The sequence below is a fragment of the Hemitrygon akajei genome, chromosome 24 (genome assembly GCF_048418815.1).
Source record: "Hemitrygon akajei chromosome 24, sHemAka1.3, whole genome shotgun sequence".
In the NCBI taxonomy this organism is placed as follows: domain Eukaryota; kingdom Metazoa; phylum Chordata; class Chondrichthyes; order Myliobatiformes; family Dasyatidae; genus Hemitrygon; species Hemitrygon akajei.
In genome coordinates, this window is record NC_133147.1 from 24,800,780 (window position 1) to 24,822,164 (window position 21,385).

The window sequence follows — 21,385 nt, forward strand, 5'->3', positions numbered from 1 at the left end:
TATTGGCATTCGCTGAGGAAATAGCAGGCAGGGGAGACAAAGAAGACAGTGGATGTTTATTTGGATTGGCAGAAGCACTTTATCAATGTGCTGCACATGAGGATACATACCAAAATAAGAGTCCACGGTATTATGAGAAGGGTACCAAAATGGATAGAAGCTTGGCTGACCGTCGGAAGGCAAAGATCGGAATGAAAGCTGCCTTATCGGTTGGGTGCAGGTGGCACGTGACGTTCCACATGGGGACACTGTTGGGACCCGCTTCTTTTCATTTTATCTGTCAATGATTTGGATAATGGTATTGATGGCTTTGATGCCAGTTTTGCTGACGATATGAAGATAGGTGGAGCGAATGGTAGTGTTGAGGAAAAATGGGTGTTTGCAGAACAGCTTTGGTTGATTAAGAGAATTGGCAGCGAAGTGGCAGATGGAATATAGTGAGGGATATGCATGGCCATAGACTTTTGCAGAAGCAATAAAGGCATACACCATTTTCTAAATGGGTAGAAAATTCTAAAACCCAAAGATGCAAAGAGACTTGGGAGCCCTCATGAAGATTCGACCAGGTTAACTTTTATTCTGAGTCGAGGTACGGAAGGCAGATGCAAAGTCAGTATTTATTTTGAAATGAATGGAATACGGAAGCAGCGATGTAATGCTGAAGATTTAGGAGACATTGGTTAGATTGAATTGAAGTACTGGGAGCAGATTTGGTCCTGTTACGAATTGAAAGGGTTCACTAATTTGTAAATGAAGAGAAAGTACAAAATTCTGAAGCGCGAAGATTTTGGGAGTGAGTATGCTGGATTCCCTAATAGTTAATTTGCAGGTTGAGTTTGTCGTGAGGAAGGCTAATACGATGTTAACATTCATTTCAAGAGGACTAGAATTTAAAAGCAGGGAATATGATGTCAAGACTTTATAAAGCACCGGGGAGGCCTCATTTGGAGTATTGTGAGCATTTCTGGACCACTTAGCCAAGTAAGGATGTGTTCAAACTAAAGAGGTTTCAAAGAGAATTCAGGACAGTGTCTCCAGGATTAAACGGCTTGTTAGATGAAAAGTTTTTGATGGCTTTTGGTCTGTATTCACAGGAATTCAGTAGAATGAGGGGTTACGCAATTGAAAAGTCGAAAGATTAAAAGCCTTGATGGAGTGGATGTGGATAGTATGTTTCCTATAGTGGAGGTGTCTGTCTAGAGGACACAGCGTCAGAATGGAGGTCGTCATTTTAGAATAGAAATGAGGCGGAATTTCTTTAGGCAGAGAATGGTGAATCTGTAGAATGCGTAGGATTTGTGTGCTGTGTTGTTAGACGGTTCATTAAACAAAAGTCGAATTGAGACGCTAAGGTGTCTGACACAATCCCCCAGCATTATGTTATACAGGAAGAGATTTCAACTACTGTACTCTTCTTCACTCGCAGCTTTGCAAACTTTAGTAGTTTGCTGCACGCACATCAGCTGCATCCTTTTGACATTAGAACAAGAATTCGTCATCGACCGCGAGGACAACTGAGCAACTCTTAATTACGTCACTATGTCCAAATATAGTTTATTGTTGTAACTTTTAATCGCCAACTTGTGGGCATCCAGGGTGCGCATCAGAAGCGTTGCTTTCGTAGAGCCCTCAGAGTTGTCAATGGCCCGTCTCATTGTTTCCACAATCTCTTCAACCTCCTACCGTCAGGCAGAAGTTACCACAGTATAGGAATAAACAGTGTTAGGCTGGGTAAAAGCTTCTTGCAATGCTGGGAGACCTGTGAACGCTTTGCCGCCGCCCAGTACACTTTACGTATGACAGCGCAGTACAAGAGTTCCCAGAGAGCACTTAAAAAAAAATCGGGAGGGAAAAACGAAGGCCTGAAGTTACCCTAGCAGACAAAGTAAAGACAACCCTAACGCAGTCTGCAGATATAGTAAGATCAAACCGATTGCAAAGGACAAAATTGGTCCTCTAGAAGATCCGAATGGTAATCCATGCGTGGAGCCAAAACAGATATGGCCGATCTAAAAAATTTTTTCACAAAAATATAACTGCAGATGCTGTGGATCAAAGAATACGTACACAACGCTGGAAGAACTCAGCAGGTCAGGCAGCATCCATGAGAAAAAGAGTAGCCAACGTTTCGGGCCGAGACCCTTCATCGGGAATGAGGGCGAAGAGAGGGCCGAAGCCCAGTAATAGAGATAGGGGAGGGGGAAAGGCTAGAGGCGCCAGGTGGAAAACCAATCAGAGGAAAGATAAAGGGGGGGGGGGAGGGGATAAGCATGAAAGAACTGTAGAGATAAAGGAGCAGAAAGTTAAAAGGGGAGGGAGGCAGAGAAGCACCTGGGATAGGGGAAGGGGGAGGGAATTACCGGAAATTGGAGAATTCAATGGTCAAACCACCAGGCTGGAGGCTATCCAGACGGTAGATGAGGTGTTGCTCCTCCAACCTGAGTTTGGCCTCATCATGGCAGTAAAGGATGCCATGTATGGATATATCTAGATGGGAATGAGAGGCAGAGTTGAAGTGGGTGGCAACAGGAAGGTCCTGTCTATTGTGACGGACGTCACAATTGTTTAGATTTATTCTATCTAAGCAGAAGAAGTTGACATATTTAATTTTCGGTTATTCATTTTTACAGCTTTTATTTTGCAAGAACCTGCTACATCCTCTACTTAGCCAATGAACGTGCAAATGTCTGCGGAAGTTTCATCAGAACCTTCAACTCTTTCCTGAATTTGTTTTGAGTCACTGCATAGATAAACGTGTTTGTGCAGCAGCTCAACATCTGAAACACATTGGCACTTTCCATCAGGATAAATTTGGGGTCGCTGTAGCCATCAACCGTATAAACAACTTGAAATACAAAGAATTGAATAACATAGGGCATCCACAGTAGGATGAAACATCCCGAGATTGCAAAGAGCAGGACGATCGACTTCCTGCGGCTTTCCATCTCCGGGTCACTTTGTGTTTCTCCTGCGGGGCAACTGCGGAGTCTCCTACGGGCCCGACTGGCCACCAGAATGTGCCTAACAGTCAAAGCGTTGAACGAGAGAATAAGCAGGAACGGAAGGCAAGGGGTCAGAACGCGATCGGTCCAATCAAATATTGACCACAGCAGAAAAGAATAACGGACATCCCTCTTTTTGCAATACCAGGGCACGTTGTCAATGACGTAGATTGGTTCGAACAAAAAGTACCAGGGAATGTTGATCACGCAAGCCAAAGTACAGACGGTAGAGACAACTATGCCAGCGGTTCTGTGGGTGCAATACTTTGCTTTGAGATTCTGCCAGCAGATGGTGACATATCGATCAAAGGTGAATGTGACCGTTAACCAAACCGAACTGTCCCTGGCGGCGTAAATTACTGCAATGCTGAAACTGCACACTGGTGTGATGGAGAGGAAACTACCGGGGAAATAAATAGCGGGAATTCGGTTTAATATCACGGCGGTGATAATTACCAGAAGATCCGTCGCCGCCATGGACACGAGGTATCGGCTGACACATCTGGACAGACCGCAGTTTCCTCGGGACAGGATCACAATCGCCACTATATTAACTGTGGGAGAAACATTGTAAATTAATGACAGAACGTACATGGAGCAGTTGTTATCAGAATCTTAAACTCAGAAGTTTCTGTCATTTCGGCATGTCACCAAAACTCTGTGACAAATGTCTATAGCTGCTTTACCATTGAGATAATCCAAACTGGTTGCATTACTATCGGTATGGGAAACATTCACTCAGCGGCAGTCTCAGTGGAAGAACGCTTTGTTAATAAGCCAGATCAGAGGAGATTGGCCAGACAGATTCAGGCTGACAAAAATGCGTCAGTAATGCAAATAACCACGCGTTAGAACAGTGACAGCCCAGGGGAGAGGAGAGGGGGGAAGAACTGTGGCTAGGGAGTGAAAGGAAAGACACAGAATAATTGGGGAAAATTCCTTCTCATCTGACTCAAATAACTACGCGTGAATGCAATGCACCCAGACACGCTGCGGCTATCTAAGGCAGAGAATATTTGCTCCTCAGGTAATCAACTGTTACACGTCAACTTTGTCAAGAAATTAGTCCAGTTAATTGCCTTAAAGTAATTCAGTTAGATCGCACTTATCATTCCCTACCCCCTACACATTGTCATGCCTTTCTTGTAGACTTTTAACGTCAAACAGAGCGGTATGAATTTATATAACAATGTATAAGTCATATTTATACATTATGAACAGTACTGTGCAAAGGTCGTAGGCACATATATATAGCTAGGGTACGTAAGACGTTTTCGCAACCAGGTAAGCTGTTTTATATGTCGTTTCCTTCGTCCGTTAATTTTGATTTGATTCTGGACACATGCTGGAAGGACATTCATCTCCAATTCAGTTTGCCTTTGAAACAGCAATACCTGTGAGTCTTAAATTCTAATTAATATTGGTAAACAGTAGATACTGCGTGCGAACTCTTTTGCAAATTACAACACACACACACACACACACACACACACACACACACACACACACACACACACACGCACGCACGCACACACACACACACACACACACACACACACAGACTTGGTGGTTAATTCAAATATCTGCTCAGTCAATTCTGTGGCAGGAATTCAATTCAAAAAGACCACAAGAGCATTAGAATTAACAGCTCAAATATTTAATTAGTAAGAAGTGCATTACCTGGAACCGCGATCACTGCAAGAGCCGTGTAATAGATTGCGTACACCAAGCCTCTGGGAGGGGCGTGCATTTTCCGCGATGGTCTGCGAGTCCTGTTCCTAACAACAGCCGCGCTCTTGTTGTTGATATACTTGGTGTTTAACACCGCATGCCAGTTAAATAAGGTCATGTCGTTTACAGTTCAATCACGTGGAATGACATTAATTTAAGATGCAGTCCCTGAGCAAACATAATGGCCGACGTCTCAATTACCATTGCTAGCAGCTAACGAGCAAACAGAGTTGGTGACAACCGAATTAGAGTGACTGCGCAAATTTGGAAATTCATGCAATTCTTTTTGATTTCTGATGAGATGGTGGTGGGGGTGGGTGGAAGGTATTGTGTATATTTTTAAACCTCAAAATTCAATAAATAATACTTTTCCGGTTTTGCTATGTTGAACACACTAGTATGACTTTATATGACAATCATTCAAATCATACTTATGCATTGTATGTATAAAATGAATATTATCTATTTTTATACATTTAATGTATACATACATTTAGTGACCACTTCTTTATTAGGGACATCTGTAGACCTGCTTGTTAATGCAAATATTCAATCAGCCAATCATGTGATAGGAACTCAATTCAAAAGTACCATAAGCGCATAAGAGAAAGAAGCAGAATTAGGCCATTCAGCCCGTCGAGTCTGCTCAGCCATTTCATCATGGCTGATTTATTAAATCTCTCTCAACTCGGTTCTCATGCCTTCTCCGTTGATTAATTAAGAATCTATTAACATCTGCGTAACGTACCTTAAATCTTGTCGTTCGCAGCCGTTTGTGGCAATAACTTCCAGAGATTCCTCTCCCTCTGTCTAAAGAAATTCGTCCTCATCTCTGTTCTAAAGGGATATCCTTATGTTCTGAAGCATTCTCTCCACATCCACTGTATCTATGCCTTTGAAATTTCGATAAATTTCAATGAGGTACCCTCTCATTCTTCTAAACTCCAACGAGTACAGGCCCAGATTAAAAAAAGCTTCGCATACATTGACAGGAAGGAAAGGCCCTTTAGAGGTGATATTGATTTCCAGGTTATTTTTCTTTCTGTTAGTAAATATATTCCTCGAGAAAAGTCCAGTATCCCTGATAGCTACATCTACATAAAGTACAGCAAGCTGCATCTCCTTAGCGACATTGTTAAGGAAGTGGACGACCTCTCGCCCATGAAAAGGTGATAGATAGGATCTATGGGGAGGTAGTCACCCTTAAGTCGCAGAGAGCAGGTGACTGTCAGGAGTGGGGAAAGGAGTAGGCAGTAGGAGCCGAGTCCCCCTGTGGACGTTTCCCTCAATAATATGTAAACCGCTATGGATGTTGTTGAGAAAAAGTCACAGCGTTCAAGTGTCTGGTACTGAGTCTTGCTCTGTGATGCAGAAAGGAAGCGGGGTGAAAGGAGTAACTAATGACGGGAAATTTTATAATTAGAAGAACTACTGTACTCTTCTTCACCTCGCTCCTTTGCAAACTTTAGCAGTTTGCTGCACGCAGATCAACTGCCTCCTTTTGACATTTGAACAAGAATTCGTCACCGACCGCGATAACAACTGAGCAACTCTTAATTACGTCACTATGTCCAAATATAGTTTATTGTTGTAACTTTTAATCGCCAACTTGTGGGCATCCAGGGTGCGCATCAGAAGCGTTGCTTTGGTAGAGCCCTCAGAGTTGTCAATGGCCCGTCTCATTGTTTCCACAATCTCCTGAACCTCTTACCTTCAGGCAGAAGTTACCCCAGTATAAGAATAAACACTGTTAGACTGGGTAAAAGCTTCTTGCAATGCTGTGAGACTTGTGAACGCCTTGCTGCCGCCCAGTACACTTTACGTATGACAGCGCAGTACAAGAGATCCCAGAGAACACTTAAGAAAGAAATCAGGAGGGATAAACGAAGGCCTGAAGTTGCCCTAGCAGACAAAGTAAAGGCAACCCTAAGGCATTCTACAGATATAGTAAGATCAAACCGATTGCAAAGGACAAAATTGGTCCTCTAGAAGATCAGACTGGTAATCCATGCGTGGAGCCAAAACAGATGGGGCCGATCTTAAATATTTTTGTTGCCTCTGTATTTACTCAGGGAATGATCACAAATTCTACGGAAGTGACGCAAAGCATCACCAGGTTCACGTACCTTATACAGATTGCAGAGGAAGTGGTGTTTGCAGTTCTGAGGCAAATCAGGGTGGCTAAACTCCCAGAGTCTCACATGGTGTTTCCTCCAACACTATGTCAGGCTCTTCATTAGGCGAGGCCCCGAACAAGGACTGAAGAGGAAGGGAGAAGAAGCCAGAATAAGAAGGCGGGGGAGGGAAAGGATTAAAAGCTAGAAGGTGTTACATGAACTCAAGAGTAGGGGACGTGGATGGAGTAAGAAATTGAGAGGTGATAGGTGGAAAAAGTAAAAGGCTGAGGAAGACAGAATTTGATAGGATAGGAGAGTGGACCACGGGAAGGAGGAAGGGCAAAAGAGGGAAGTGACGGGGAGGTGTGGAGAAGCGGAGGGAAGAGGGAAACTAGACTGGGAAATCAGGAGAGATCACCGAAAGTTAGAGAAATCGATGTTCACGCCTTCAATCTGGAGGCTACTCAAACGGAATATGAGGTGCTGCTTCTGCAACTTGAGAGTGGCCTCATCGTGGCTGTCGACGAAGCAATTGATCGCCGCCCGAATGGGAATGGGGAGTGGAGCTAAAGTGTTTGGCCACCGGGAAACTCTGTTTGTTGCCGACGCAGTGAACGGCCCCCCAATCTACGTCGTGCCCCGATGTAGAGGAAGCTGTAGTTAGCGCTTCGGGTACAGTCGATGACTCCGGCAGACTCGCAAGTGAAATGTTGCCTCACCGGGAAGGGCTGTTTGGGGTTTTGAATGGTGATGCGGGAGGAACTGAATGGGCATGTGTAGCACTTCTTCCGCGCACAGGGATAAGTGCGAGGAGTAGGTCGAATTGATAAGGAAATCACCAGTGGGTTGGGACGAATTGATAAGGAAATCACGGTGAGAATGATCCGTGCGGGAAGCGGAGTGTGGGGGTAATGGCAGGTCATAGACATCTGAGATCTCTACAAAAGAAAACAGACTATTAAACAATTCTTTAGTTTCAGTAATGATTTCCAATGCACAATCACAGGATAATGTGTAATTCATCTTAAGTCTAGAGTTTCGAGCAAAATTTATTTTTGGTTTAAACAAAAGAAGTTGACATAGTTAATTTTCGGTTATTCATTTTTAAAGTTTTTCTTTTGCAAGAACCTGCTACATCCTTTACTTAGCCAAGGAACGTGCAAAGATCTGCGGAAATTTCATCAGAACCTTCAACTCTTTCCGGAATTTGTTTTGAGTCACTGCGTAGATAAACGTGTTTGTACAGCAGCTCAGCATCTGAAACACATTGGCACTTTCCATCAGGATAAATCTGGGGTCGTTGTAGCCATTAACTGTATAACCTACAAAGAATTGAACAACATACGGCATCCACAGAAGGATGAAACATCCCGAGATTGCAAAGAGTAGGACGATCGACTTCCTGCGGCTTTCCATCTCCGGGTCGCTCTGTCTTTCCCCCGTGGGGCAACTGCCGAGTCTCCTACGGGCCCGACTGGCTGCCAGAATGTGCCTGACAGTCAGAGTGTTGAACGACAGAATAAGCAGGAACGGGAGGCAAGGAGTCAGAATGCGATCGGTCCAATCAAATATTGTCCACAGCAGAAAAGAATAACGGATATCCCGCCGTTTGCAATACCAGGGCACGTTGTTAACGACGTAGACTGGTTCGTGCATAAAGTACCAGGGAATGTTGATCACGCAGGCCAAAGTACAGACGGTAGAGACAACTATGCCAGCGGTTCTGTGGGTGCAATACTTTGCTTTGAGATTCTGCCAGCAGATGGTGACATATCGATCAAAGGTGAATGTGACCGTTAACCAAACCGAACTGTCCCTGGCGGCGTAAATTACTGCAATGCTGAACCTGCACACTGGTGTGATGGAGAGGAAACTACCGGGGAAATAAATAGCGGGAAGCCGGTTTAGTATCACGGCGGTGAGAATTACCAGAAGATCCGTCGCCGCCATGGACACGAGGTATCGGCTGATACATCTGGACAGACCACAGTTTCCTCGGGACAGGATCACAATCGCCACTATATTGACTGTGGGAGAAACATTGGAAATTAGTGACAGAACACACATGGAGCAGGTGTTATGCAGAAGCTTAATCTCAGAAGTTTCTGTCATTTCGGTATGTCACCGAAACTCTGTGAGAAACGTCTATAGATGCTTTACAATTGAGATAATCCAAACTGGTTGCATTACGATCGGTATGGGAAACCCAATGCCCAGGAACTAAGACGAGTACAGAAAAAAAAACATTCTGGGCTTGATTCATTAACACACGATAATCAAAAATGTACTCAATGCCCATTTCATTAGGAGCACCTATACACCAGCTCGTTGTTCAAGTTGCAGCAACTCAAAGCATGAAAAGCATGCAGACATCGTCAAGAGGTTCAGTTGTGTTTCAGGCCAAACATCGGAATGGGGAAGAAGTGTGATCTAAGTGACTTTGACCGTGGATTGATTGGCGGTGGTTTGAGTATCTGAGAAACTGCTGATCTCCTCGGGGTTTCACGCACAACACGCTCTAGAACAGATGTCTCCAATCTTTTTCATGCAATGGATAAATACTATTGAGCAAGTGGTCCGTGGATCTTAGGTTAAGAATTCCAGCGTCTAGCTTTTTCAGCGAATATTTCGAGAAACAACAAAAATAATCATCCAGCCAGCGACAGTCTCAGTGGGAGAACGCGTTGTTAATAAGGGAGATCAGAGGAGAGTGGCCAGACAGGTACAGGCTGACAGAAATGAGACAGTAAAGCAAATAACCAAGCGTTAGAACAGTGACAGCCCAGGGGAGTGGAGAGAGGGGAAGAACTCTGGCTAGGGAGTGAAAGGAAAGACACAGAATAATTGAAAGAAATTCTTTCGCATCTGACTCAGAAAACTACGCGTTAATGCAATGCACCCAGGTAATCAACTGTTACACGATAACTGTATCAAAAATTCGTTGAGTTAACTGCCTCAAAGTACTGCAGTTAGATCACCCTTATCATTCCCTACCCCCTACACATTGTCATGCCTTTCTTATAGACCTTGTAATGTCAAACAGAGCGGTATGAATTTATATAACAATGTATAAGTCATATTTATACATTATGAACTGTACGGTGCAAAGGTCTTAGGCACAAATATATATTTGGGGTACGTAAGACGTTTTCGCAACCATGTAAGCTGTTTCATATGCCGTTTGCTTCGTGCGTTAATTTTGATTTGATTCGGGACACATGATGGAAGGACATTCGTCTCCAGTTCAGTTCAGTTCAATTCGTCCTCATCCCTGTTCTAAAGGGACAGCCTTATGTTCTGAAACATCCTCTCCAGACCCACTGCATCTATGTCTTGCAATATTCGATAGATTTCAATGAGGTTCCCTCTCATTCTGCTAAACTCCAACGAGTACAGGCCCAGATTAAAAAAAGCTCCGCAAACATTGACGAGAAGGAAAGGCCCTTCAGAGGTGACATTGATTTCCATGTTATTTTTCTTTCTGTTAGCAAATAGGTTCCTCGAGAAAAGTCCAGTATCCCCGATAGCTACATCTACATAAAGTACAGCAAGCTGCGTTTCCTTAGAGATATTGTTAAGGAAATGGATGACCTCCCGCCCAACCGGGAGAATGAAAAGGTGATAGATAGGATCTACAGGGAAGTAATCACACCTACGTCGCAGAGGGCAGGTGACTGTCAGGAGTGGGGAAAGGAGTAGGCAGTTGATGCAGAGTCCTCCCGTGGCCGTTTCCCTCAATAATAAGTAAACCGCTATCGATATTGTTGAGAAAAAGTCACAGCGATCAAATCTCTGGCACCGAGTCTTGCTCTGTGATGCAGAAACGAAGCGGGGTGAAAGGAGTACACTAATGACGGGGAATTTCATAATTAGAAGAAAAGACAGCAGATTCCGTGGACGCGACACACCTGGATGGTATGTTGCCTCCTTGTGCCGTTGTCAGGAACGTGTCGGATCGTGTCTGCGGCATTCTAAAGGGGGAGGGGGGCGAACAGCCAGAAGTCGTTGTGCATATTTGGTAAGAAGAATATAGGGAGGAAAAGGAAGGAGTTCATGAAGACAGAAAATTGGGAGTTAGGTAGAGAGTTGAAAAGCAGGACCTCCAGGGTAGCAACTTCTGGATTGCTGCCTGTGGCACGCTCCACTGCAGGTAGGAATAGGATGATTTGGCAGGCGAATGCGTAGCTGGAGAAATAGTGCAGGCAGCGGAGTTTCAGATTTCAGGAGCATTGGGATTTCTTCTGGGAAAAAATATAACTTTATAAAAAAGGACGGGTTACAACTGAACACGAGGGGAGCCAGCTTGGTTCTCCACTCTAAGGAATGACATCTAAATCTTCAGAATCACATCGCTGCTTCTGTATTCTATTTATTTCAAAATGAATACTTCCTCCGTGGCTAATTTTGTGTTAGTCTCCACTGTGGAAGTCACTAGCAGATTGCCAGAAATGCAAGAGTGTCAGGGGACAGAAGTGATTGTCTTTGTTTCTTATAAGAAGAAGGTGCTTTGGAAGCTGAAAAGTTTGAAGGCAGGTACGTCACCTCGACTGGATGGACGACACCCCAGTATTAAGAAAGAGATTAGCTGAAGAGTTTGTGTAGGCATTGGAAATGATCTTCCAAGAATCAGTAGATTCTGGAATGGTTTCTGAGGACAGAAAATTGCAAATGTCTCTCCATTCGTCCGAAAGGGAGAGAGACAGACGAAAAGAAATTATAGGCTAGTTAGCCTGACTTCTGTGATTGGAAAGCTGTTGGAATCTGTTAATAAGAACGAAATTTCTGTGTACTTGGAGATGCATGATAAAATAAGCCAGCGTTTCCCAAGGGGGTAACCAAGAAATCTATTAGCATTCTCGGAGGAAGTAGCAGGCAGGGGAGATAAAGAAGACAGTGGATGATGTTTATTTGGATTGGCAGAAACCCTTTATCAATGTGCTACACATGAGGCTACATACCAATATAAGAGCCCACGGTATTATGCGAAGGCTACCAGAATGGATAGAAGGTTGGCTGACCGCCAGAAGGAAAAGATGGGAATGAAAGCTGCCTTATCTGGTTGGCTGCAGGTGGCTCGTGACGTTCCACATGGGGCCACTGTTGGGACCGCTTCCTTTCACGTGATATATCAATGATTTGGATAATGGAATTGATGGCTTTGATGCCAGTTTTGCTGACGATATGAAGATAGGTGGAGGGAATGGTAGTGTTGAGGAAAAGGGTGTCTGCAGAACAGCTTTGTTTGATTAAGAGAATAGGCAGCGAAGTGGCAGATGGAATATAGTGAGGGACTTGCATGGCCATAGACTTTGGAAGAAGCAATAAAGGCGTACACTACTTTCTAAATGGGGAGAAAATTCTAAAACCAAAGACCTCTTAAACAGATATACAGTTTCGGCTACTTTTGAGTATGTTGTCTCATCAGGAGAAGGCAGCAGCAGCCGAGTTCCTGGCATCATGGGTGGCTGTGCGGCACAGGAGGGAGGGAAAAGGAGTGGGAGAGCTATAGCGATAGGATATTCGATTGTAAGGGGAATAGATAGGCGTTTCTGCGGCCGCAAACGAGACTCCAGGTGGGTATGTTGCCTCCCTGGTGAAAGGGTCAAGGATGTCTCTGAGCGACTGCAGGACATTCTGGAGTGGGTGGGTGAACAACCAGTGGTCGTGGTGCACATAGGTACCAACGATATAGGTAAAAAACGGGATGAGGTCCTACAAGGTGAATTTAGGGAGTTAGGAGATAAACTAAAAAGTAAGACCACAAAGGTAATAATCTCAGGATTACTACCAGTGTCACGTGCTAGTCAGAGTAGAAATAGGAGGATATTTCAGATAAATATGCGGCTTGAAAAATGGTGCAAGGGGGAGGGATTCAAATTTCTGGGGCATTGGAACCAGTTCTGGGGGAGGTGGGACCGGTACAAATAGGACGGCCTGCACCTGGGCTGGACTGGAACCAATGTCCTAGGGGGAGTGTTTGCTACTGCTGTTCAGGAGGATTTAAAGTAATGTGGCAGGGGGATGGGAACAAGTGCAGAGAGACAGAAGGGTGTAAAATGAGGGTAGAAGCAAAAAGTAATAAGATGAAAAGTAAAAGTGACAGGCAGGCAAATCCAGTGCAAAAATCAAAAAGGGCCACTTTTCAACATAATTGTATAAGGGCTAAGAGGATTAGCCTGAACAAGCCTGAAGGCTTTGTGTGTCAATGCGAGGAGCATTCGTAACAAGGTGGACGAATTAAATGTGCAGATAGTTATTAATGAATATGACATATGGCTCCAGGGTGACCGAGGATGGGAGCTCAACATTCAGGGATATTCAATATTCAGGAGGGATAGACAGGAAAGAAAAGGAGGTGGGGTAGCGTTGCTGGTTAGAGAGGAGATTAACTCAATAGAAAGGAAGGACATTAGCCTGGAGGATGTGGAATCGATATGGGTAGAGCTGCATAACAATAAGGGGCAGGAAACGCTGGTCGCAGTTGTGTACAGGCCACCTAACAGTAGTAGTGAGGTTGGGGATGGCATTAAACAGGAAATTAGAAAAGTGTGCGATAAAGGGACAGCAGTTATAATGGGTGACTTCAATCTACATATAGATCGGGTGAAACAAATTGTTCAGGGTGCTGAGGAAGAGGATTTCAAGGAATGTATGCGGGATGGTTTTCTGAACCAACATGTCAAGAAACCAGTTAGAGAGCAGGCCATTCGAGACTGGGTACTGAGCAATGAGGAAGGGTTAGTTAGCAATCTTATCGTGCGAGGCCCCTTGGGTAAGAGTGACCATAATATGGTGGAATTCTTCATTAAGATGGAGAATGACATAGTTAATTCAGAAACAAAGGTTCTGAACTTAAAGAAGGGTAACTTTGAAGGTATGAGACGTAAATTAGCTAAGATAAACTGGCAAATGATACATTAAGGGTTGACGGTGGATATGCAATGGCAAGCATTTAAAGATAGCATGGATGAACTACAACAATTGTTCATCCCACTTGGGCAAAAGAATAAACCAGGGAAGGTAGTGCACCCGTGGCTGACAAGGGAAATTAGGGATAGTATCAAGTCCAAAGAAGAAACATGCAAATTAGCCAGAAAATGCGGCACACCTGAGGACTGAGAGAAATTCAGAGTCCAGCAGAGGAGGACAAAGGGCATAATTAGGAAAGGGAAAAAAGATGATGAGAGAAAGCTGCCAGGGAACATAAAAGCTGACTGTAAAATCTTTTATCGATATATGAAAAGATAAAGATTGGTTAAGACAAATGTAGGTCCCTTACAGTCAGAAACAGGTGAATTGATCATGGGGAACAAGGACATGGCAGACCAATTGAATAACTACTTTGGTTCTGTCTTCACTAAGGAGGGCATAAATAATCTTCTGGAAATAGCAGGGGACCGAGGGTCTAGTGAGATGGAGGAACTGAGGGAAATACATGTTAGTAGGTAAGTGGTGTTAGGTAAATCGAAGAAAAGGCAGATAAATTCCCATGGCCAGATGATCTGCATCCCAGAGTGCTTAAGGAAGTAGCCCAAGAAATAATGGATGCATTAGTGATAATTTTTCAAAACTCTTTAGATTCTGGATTAGTTCCTGAGGATTGGAGGGTGGCTAATGTAACCCCACTTTTTAGAAAAAGGAGGGAGAGAGAAACCGGGGAATTATAGTGCGGTTAGCCTAACATCGGTAGTGGGGAAAATGCTAGAGTCAGTTATCAAAGATGTGATAACAGCCCATTTGGAAAGAGGTGAAATCATCGGACAAAGTCAGCATGGATTTGTGAAAGAAAAATCATGTCTGACGAATCTTATAGAATTTTTTGAAGATGTAACTAGTAGAGTGGATAAGGGAGAACCGGTGGATGTGGTATATTCGGATTTTCAAAATGCTTTTGACAAGGTCCCACACAGGAGATTAGTGTGCAAACTTAAAGCCCACGGTATTGGGTGTATGGTTTTGACGTGGATAGAGAATTGTTTGTCAGACAGGAAGCAACGAGTGGGAATAAATGGAATCTTTTCAGAATGGCAGGCAGTGACTAGTGGGGTACCGCAAGGCTCAGTGCTGGGATCCCAGTTGTTTACAATGTATATTAATGATTTAGACGAGGGAATTAAATGCAGCATCTCCAAGTTTGCGGATAACACGAAGCTGGGCGGCAGTGAGAAGGATGCTAAAAGGATACAGGGTGACTTGGATAGGTTAGGTGAGTGGGCAACTTCATGGCAGATGCAATTTAATGTGGACAAATGTGAGGTTATCCACTTTGGTGGCAAGAACAGGAAAACAGATTATTACTGAATTGTGGCCGATTAGGAAAAGGGGAGGTGCAACGAGACCTGGGTGTCATTGTACACCAGTCATTGAAGGTGGGCATGCAGGTACAGCAGGTGGTGAAAAAGGTGAAAGGTATGCTGGCATTCATAGCAAAAGGATTCGAGTATAGGAGCAGGGAGGTTCTACTGCAGTTTTACAAAGCCTTGGTGAGAGCGCACCTAGAGTATTGTGTGTAGTTTTAGTCCCCTAATCTGAGGAAATACATTCATGCCATACAGGGAGTACAAAGAAGGTGCACTAGATTGATTCCTGGAAAGGCAGGACTTTCATATGAAGAAAGACTGGATCGACTAGGCTTATACTCACTGGAATTTAAAAGATTGAGTGGGAATCTTATTGAAACGTATAAAATTCTAAAGGGATTGGACAGGCCAGATGCAGGAAGATTGTTCACGATGTTGGGGAAGTCCAGAACGAGGGGTCACAGTTTAAGGATAAAGGGGAAGCCTTTTAGGACCGAGATGAGGAAAAACGTCTTCACACAAGGAGTGGTCAATCTGTGGAATTCGCTGCCACAGGAAACAGATTAGGACAGCTCATTGGCTATATTTAAGAGGGAGTTAAATATGGCCCTTGTGGCTAAATGGATCAGGGGGTATGGAGAGAAAGCAGGTACAGTGTTCTGCGTTGGATGATCAGCCATGATCATACTGAATGGCGGTGCAATCTCGAAGGGCCGAAGGCCGAATGGCCTACTCCTGCACCTATTTTCTATGTTTCTATGCTTCTATGATTCAAAGAGCCTTGGGAGTCCTCATGAAGATTCCACACAGGTCAACTTTTATTCTGAGTCGTGGTAAGGAAGGCAGATGCAATGTCAGTATTCATTTTGAAATGAATTGAATCCGGAAGCAGCGATGTCACGCTGAAGAGTTAGAAGCCATTGGTTAGATTGCATTGAATTACTGGGAGCAGTTTTTGGCCTCTTACGAATTGAAAGGGTTCACTAGTTTCTAAATGAAGAGAAAGTACAAAATTCTGAAGCGCAAAGGTTTTGGGTGTCAGTATGCAGGATTCCCTAATAGTTAATTAGCAAGTTGGGTTTGTCGTGAGGAAGGCTAATACGATGTTAACATTCCTTTAAAGAGGACTAAAATATAAAAGCAGGGAATATGATGTCAAGACTTTATAAAGCACCGGGGAGGCCTCATTTGGAGTATTGTGAGCATTTCAGGGCCACTTAGCCAAGTATGGATGTGTTAAAACTAAAGAGAGTTCAAAGAAGATTCAGGACAGTGTCTCCAGGATTAAACGGCTTGTTACATGAAAAGCGTTTGCTGGCTCTATGTCTGTATTCATTGGAATTCAGTAGAATGAGGGGTTACGTAATTGAAACGTCGAATGATTAAAAGCCTTGGTGGAGTGGATGTGGATAGCATGTTTCCTATAGCGGAGGTGTTTGACTAGAGGACACAGCGTCAGAATGGAGGCCGTCATTTTAGAATAGAAATGAGGCGGAATTTCTTTAGGCAGAGTGGTGAATCTGTAGAATGCGTAGGATTTGTATGCTGTGTTGTTAGACGGTTCATTAAACAAAGGTCGAATTGACACGCTAAGGTGTCTGACACTATCCCCCGGTATAATGTTATACAGGAAGAGATTTCAACTACTGTACTCTTCTTCACATCGCTCCTTAGCAAACTTTAGCAGTTTGCTGCACGCACATCAACTGCCTCCTTTTGACATTAGAACACGAATTCGTCATCGACCGCGAGGACAACTGAGCAACTCTTAATTACTTCACTATGTCCAAATATAGTTTATTGTTGTAACTCTTAATCGCCAACTTGTGGCCATCCAGGGTGCGCATCAGAAGCGTTGCTTTCGTAGAGCCCTCAGCTTTGTCAATGACCCGTCTCATTGTTTTCACAATCTCTTCAACCTCCTACCGTCAGGCAGAAGTTACCACAGTATAAGAATAAACACTGTCAGGCTGGGTAAATGCTTCTTGCAATGCTGTGAGACTTGTGAACGCCTTACTGCCGCCCAGTACACTTTACGTATGACAGCGCAGTACAAGAGATCCCAGAGAGAACTTAAGAAAGAAATCAGGAGGGATAAACGAAGGCATGAAGTTTCCCTAACAGACAAAGTAAAGACAACCCTAAGACATTCTGCAGATATAGTAAGAGCAAACCGATTGCAAAGGGCAAAATTCGTCCTCTGGAAGATCAGACTGGTAATCCATGCGCGGAGCCAAAACAGATGGGGTAGATTTTAAATATTTTTGTTGCCTCTGTATTTACTCAGGGGATGGTCAGAGAGTCTACGGAAGTGAGGCAAAGCATCACTAGGTTCATGTACCTTATACAGATTGCAGAGGAAGTACCGTGTGCAGTTCTGAGGCAAATCTGGGTGGCTAAGCTCCCAGAGTCTCACATGGTGTTTCCTCCAACGCTATGTCCGGCTGTTCATTAGGCGTGGACCCTTACAAGGACTGACGAGGAAGGGAAAAGAAGCAAGAATAAGAAGGTGGGGGAGGGAAATGAGTACCAGCTAGAAGGTGTTACATGAACTCAACTGTAGGGGACGTGGATGGAGTAAGAAATTGAGAGGTGATAGGTGGAAAAGGTAAAAGGCTGAGGAAGAAAGAATTTGATAGGAGAGGAGAGTGGACCACGGGAAGGAGGAAGAGCAGAAGAGGGACCTGACGGGCAGGTGAGGAGAAGCGGAGGGGAGAGGGAAACTAGACTGGGAAATCAGGAGAGAGCATCGAAATTTCGAGAAATCGATGTTCACGCCTTCAATCGGGAGGCTATGCAGACGGAATATGAGGTGCTGCTTCTGCAACTTGAGAGTGGCCTCATCGTGGCTCTCGAGGAAGCAATTGATCGCCGCCCGAATTGGAATGGGGAGTGGAGTTAAACTGGTTGTCCACCGGGAAACTCTGTTTACTGTCGACGCAGTGATCGGCCCCTCAATCTACGTCGTGCTCCGATGTAGAGGAAGCTGTAGTTAGAGCATCGGGTACAGTCGATGACTCCAGCAGACTCGCAGGTGAAATGTCGCCTCACCGGGGAGGGATGTTTGGGGCTTTGAATGCTGATGCGGGAAGAAGTGTATGGGCATGTGTAGCACTTCTTCCACGTACAGGGGTAAGTGCGAGAGGGAGACCAGTGGGGTGGGACGAATTCACAAGGAAATCACGGTGAGACCGATCCCTGCGGGAAGCGGAGTGTAGGGGTAATAGGAGGTCGTCGACATCTGCGTTCTCTACAAAAGAACACAGACTATTAAACAATTCTTTAGGTTCAATAATGATTTCCAATGCACAATGACAGGATAATGTGTAATTCATATTATGTCTTGAGTTTCGAGCAACATTTATTTGTGGTCTAAACAGAACAAGTTGACACATTTAATTTTCGACTATTCATTTTTACAGTTTTTCTATTGCAGGAACCTGCTATATCGTCTACTTAGCCAACAAACATGCAATGTTCTGCGGAAATTTCATCAGAACCTTCAACTCTTTCCGGAATTTGTTTTGAGTCACTGCGTAGATAAATGTGTTTGTGCAGCAGCTTAACATCTGAAACACATTGGCACTTTCCATCAGAATGAATCTGGGATCCTTGTACCCATTAACTGTATAACCAACTTGAAATCGCTCTACAAAGAATTGAATAACATAGGGCATCCACAGAAGGATGAAACATCCCGAGATTGCAAACAGCAGCACGATCGACTTCCTGCGGCTTTCCATCTCCGGGTCGCTTTGTTTTTCTCCTGCGGGGCAACTGCGGAGTCTCCTACGGGCCCGACTGGCCACCAGAATGTGCCTAACAGTCAGAGCGTTGAACGAGAGAATAAGCAGGAACGGGAGGCAAGGCGTCAGAGCGCGATCGGTCCAATCAAATATCGTCCACAGCAGAACAGAATATCGGATATCCCTCCGTTTGCAATACCAGGGCACCTTGTCAACGACGTAGATTGGTTCGTGCAAAAAGTACCAGGGAATGTTGATCACGCAAGCCAAAGTACAGACGACAAAGACAACGATGCTAGCGGTTCTGTGGGTGCAATACATTGCTTTGAGTTTCTGCCAGCAGATGGCGACATATCGGTCAAAGGTGAACATGACCGTCAGCCAAACCGAACTGTCCCTGGCGGCGTAAATTACTGCAATGCTGAAACTGCACACGGGTGTGATGGAGAGGAAACTACCGGGGAAATAAATAGCGGGAAGTCGGTTTAGTATCACGGCGGTGATGATTACCAGAAGATCCGTCGCCGCCATGGACACGAGGTACCGGCTGATACATCTGGACAGACCACAGTTTCCTCGGGACAGGATCACAATCGCCACTATATTAACTGTGGGAGAAACATTGGAGATTAGTGACAGAACATACATGGAGCAGATGTTATTCAGAATCTTAAACTCAGAAGTTTCTGTCGTTTCGGCATGTCACCAAAACTCTGTGACAAACGTCTATAGCTTCTTTACCATTGAGCAAGTGGCCCGTGGATCCTAGGTTGGGAATTCTAGAGTCTAGCTTTTACAGCGAATATTTCGGGAAACAACAAAAATAAACATCCAGTCAGCGGCAGTCTCAGTGGAAGAACGCTTTGTTAATAAGGGAGATCAGAGGAGAGTGGCCAGACAGATTCAGGATGACAGAAATGTGACAGTAATGCAAATAAACAAGCGTTACAACAGTGACAGCCCAGGGCAGAGGGGAGAGGGAGGAACTGTGGCTAGGGTTGAAAGGGAAGACAGAGTCATCGGAGGAAATTCCTTCCCATCTGACTCAAATTAGCACACGTTAATGCAATGTACCCCGACACTCTGCGTCTGTCTAAGACAGAGAATATTTGCTGCTCGGGTAATCAGCTTTAGAAGATGTCGGCGTTCGTCCTAAATATTGCAGTATCCGTGGATAAATAGACTTACAATTTGGATCAAACAGTAGTATAGCGTGGTAGAGACAGTGAACTTTTTCCACAGTTGTTACACGTGCTGTGGAGGATCAGCAATTTAAAAAACGTGACTTAATTACTTTTTTCACTGCTAAAGTTTCTGTTACACGTTTACTGTGTCAAGAAATTCGTCCAGTTAACTGCCTTAAAGTAATTCAGTTAGACTACACTTATCATTCCCTACTCCCTACACATTGTCATGCCGTTCTTATAGACCTTGTAACGTCAAACAGAGCGGTATGAATTTATATACCTTAATGTACAAGTCATATTTATACATTATGAACAGTACTGTGCAAAGGTCCTAGGCACATATATATAGCAGGGGTACGTAAGACGCTTTCGCAATCATGTAAACTGTTTTATATGCCCTTTCTTTCGTGGTTTGATTTTGATTTGATTCGGGACACATGCTGGAAGGACATTCATCTCCAATTCAGTTTGCTTTTGAAACAGCAATATCTGAGAGTCTTAAATTTTAAGTAATATTGGTAAACACTTAGTAGATACTGTGTGCGAAATCTTTTGCAAATACACACACACGTAGACTTGCTCGTTAATTCAAATATCTGCTCAGCCAATTATGTGGCAGGAATTCAATTCATAAAGACCACAAGACCATCAGAATTAACAATTCAGACTTTAATTATTAAGAAGTGCATTACCTGGAACCGCGATCACTGCAAGAGCCGTGTAATAAATTGCGTACACCAAGCCTCTGGGAGGGGCGTGCATTTTCCGCGAGGGTTTGCGAGACCCGTTCCTAACAACAGCCGCGCTTTTGTTGTTTTTGAAATGAGTTGTTAATATACTTGGGGTGTTCAACACCGAAAGTCAGTTAAATAAGGTCATGTTGTTTACAATTCAATCACGTGGAATGACATTAATTTAAGATGCAGTCGCTGAGCAAACATAATGGCCGACGTCCTAATTACCACAGCTAGCAGCTAACGAGCAAACAGATTTGGTAACAACCCAATTAGGGTGACTTCGCAAATTTGGAAATTGATGCAATTCCTTTTGCTTTCTGATGAGATGGCGGTTGGGGTGGGTGTGGGGGGGGGGGGGAAGATATTGTCTACATTTTCAAACCCTCAAAATTCAATATTTAACACTTTCCCGACCTTGACATTTTGAACACACGGGTATGACTTTATATGACAATTATTCAAATCATACTGATGCATTATATGTATAAAATGGATATTATATATATTTTTATACGTATATATATTTTATATATTTAATGTATACATACACATAGTGGCCTCTTCT

General features: G+C 43.9%; 2 protein-coding genes across 2 annotated transcripts; both read right to left on the bottom strand.

The window, feature by feature from the left end:
* Positions 1-2,660: 2,660 nt before the first annotated feature.
* Positions 2,661-4,851, bottom strand: LOC140715648 (probable G-protein coupled receptor 139). Its single transcript, XM_073028011.1, has 2 exons — positions 4,683-4,851; positions 2,661-3,556 (listed from the first exon to the last, which is right to left on the bottom strand). Exons 1-2 carry the CDS (start codon positions 4,849-4,851, stop codon positions 2,661-2,663), a joined length of 1,065 nt encoding a protein of 354 aa, XP_072884112.1.
* Positions 4,852-18,602: 13,751 nt separating this feature from the next.
* On the bottom strand, positions 18,603-20,845 carry LOC140715649 (probable G-protein coupled receptor 139). The gene is made up of 2 exons (XM_073028012.1): positions 20,776-20,845; positions 18,603-19,504 (listed from the first exon to the last, which is right to left on the bottom strand). The coding sequence occupies exons 1-2, from the start codon at positions 20,843-20,845 to the stop codon at positions 18,603-18,605; spliced, it is 972 nt and encodes a 323-aa protein (XP_072884113.1).
* Between the last annotated feature and the right edge of the window lie 540 nt (positions 20,846-21,385).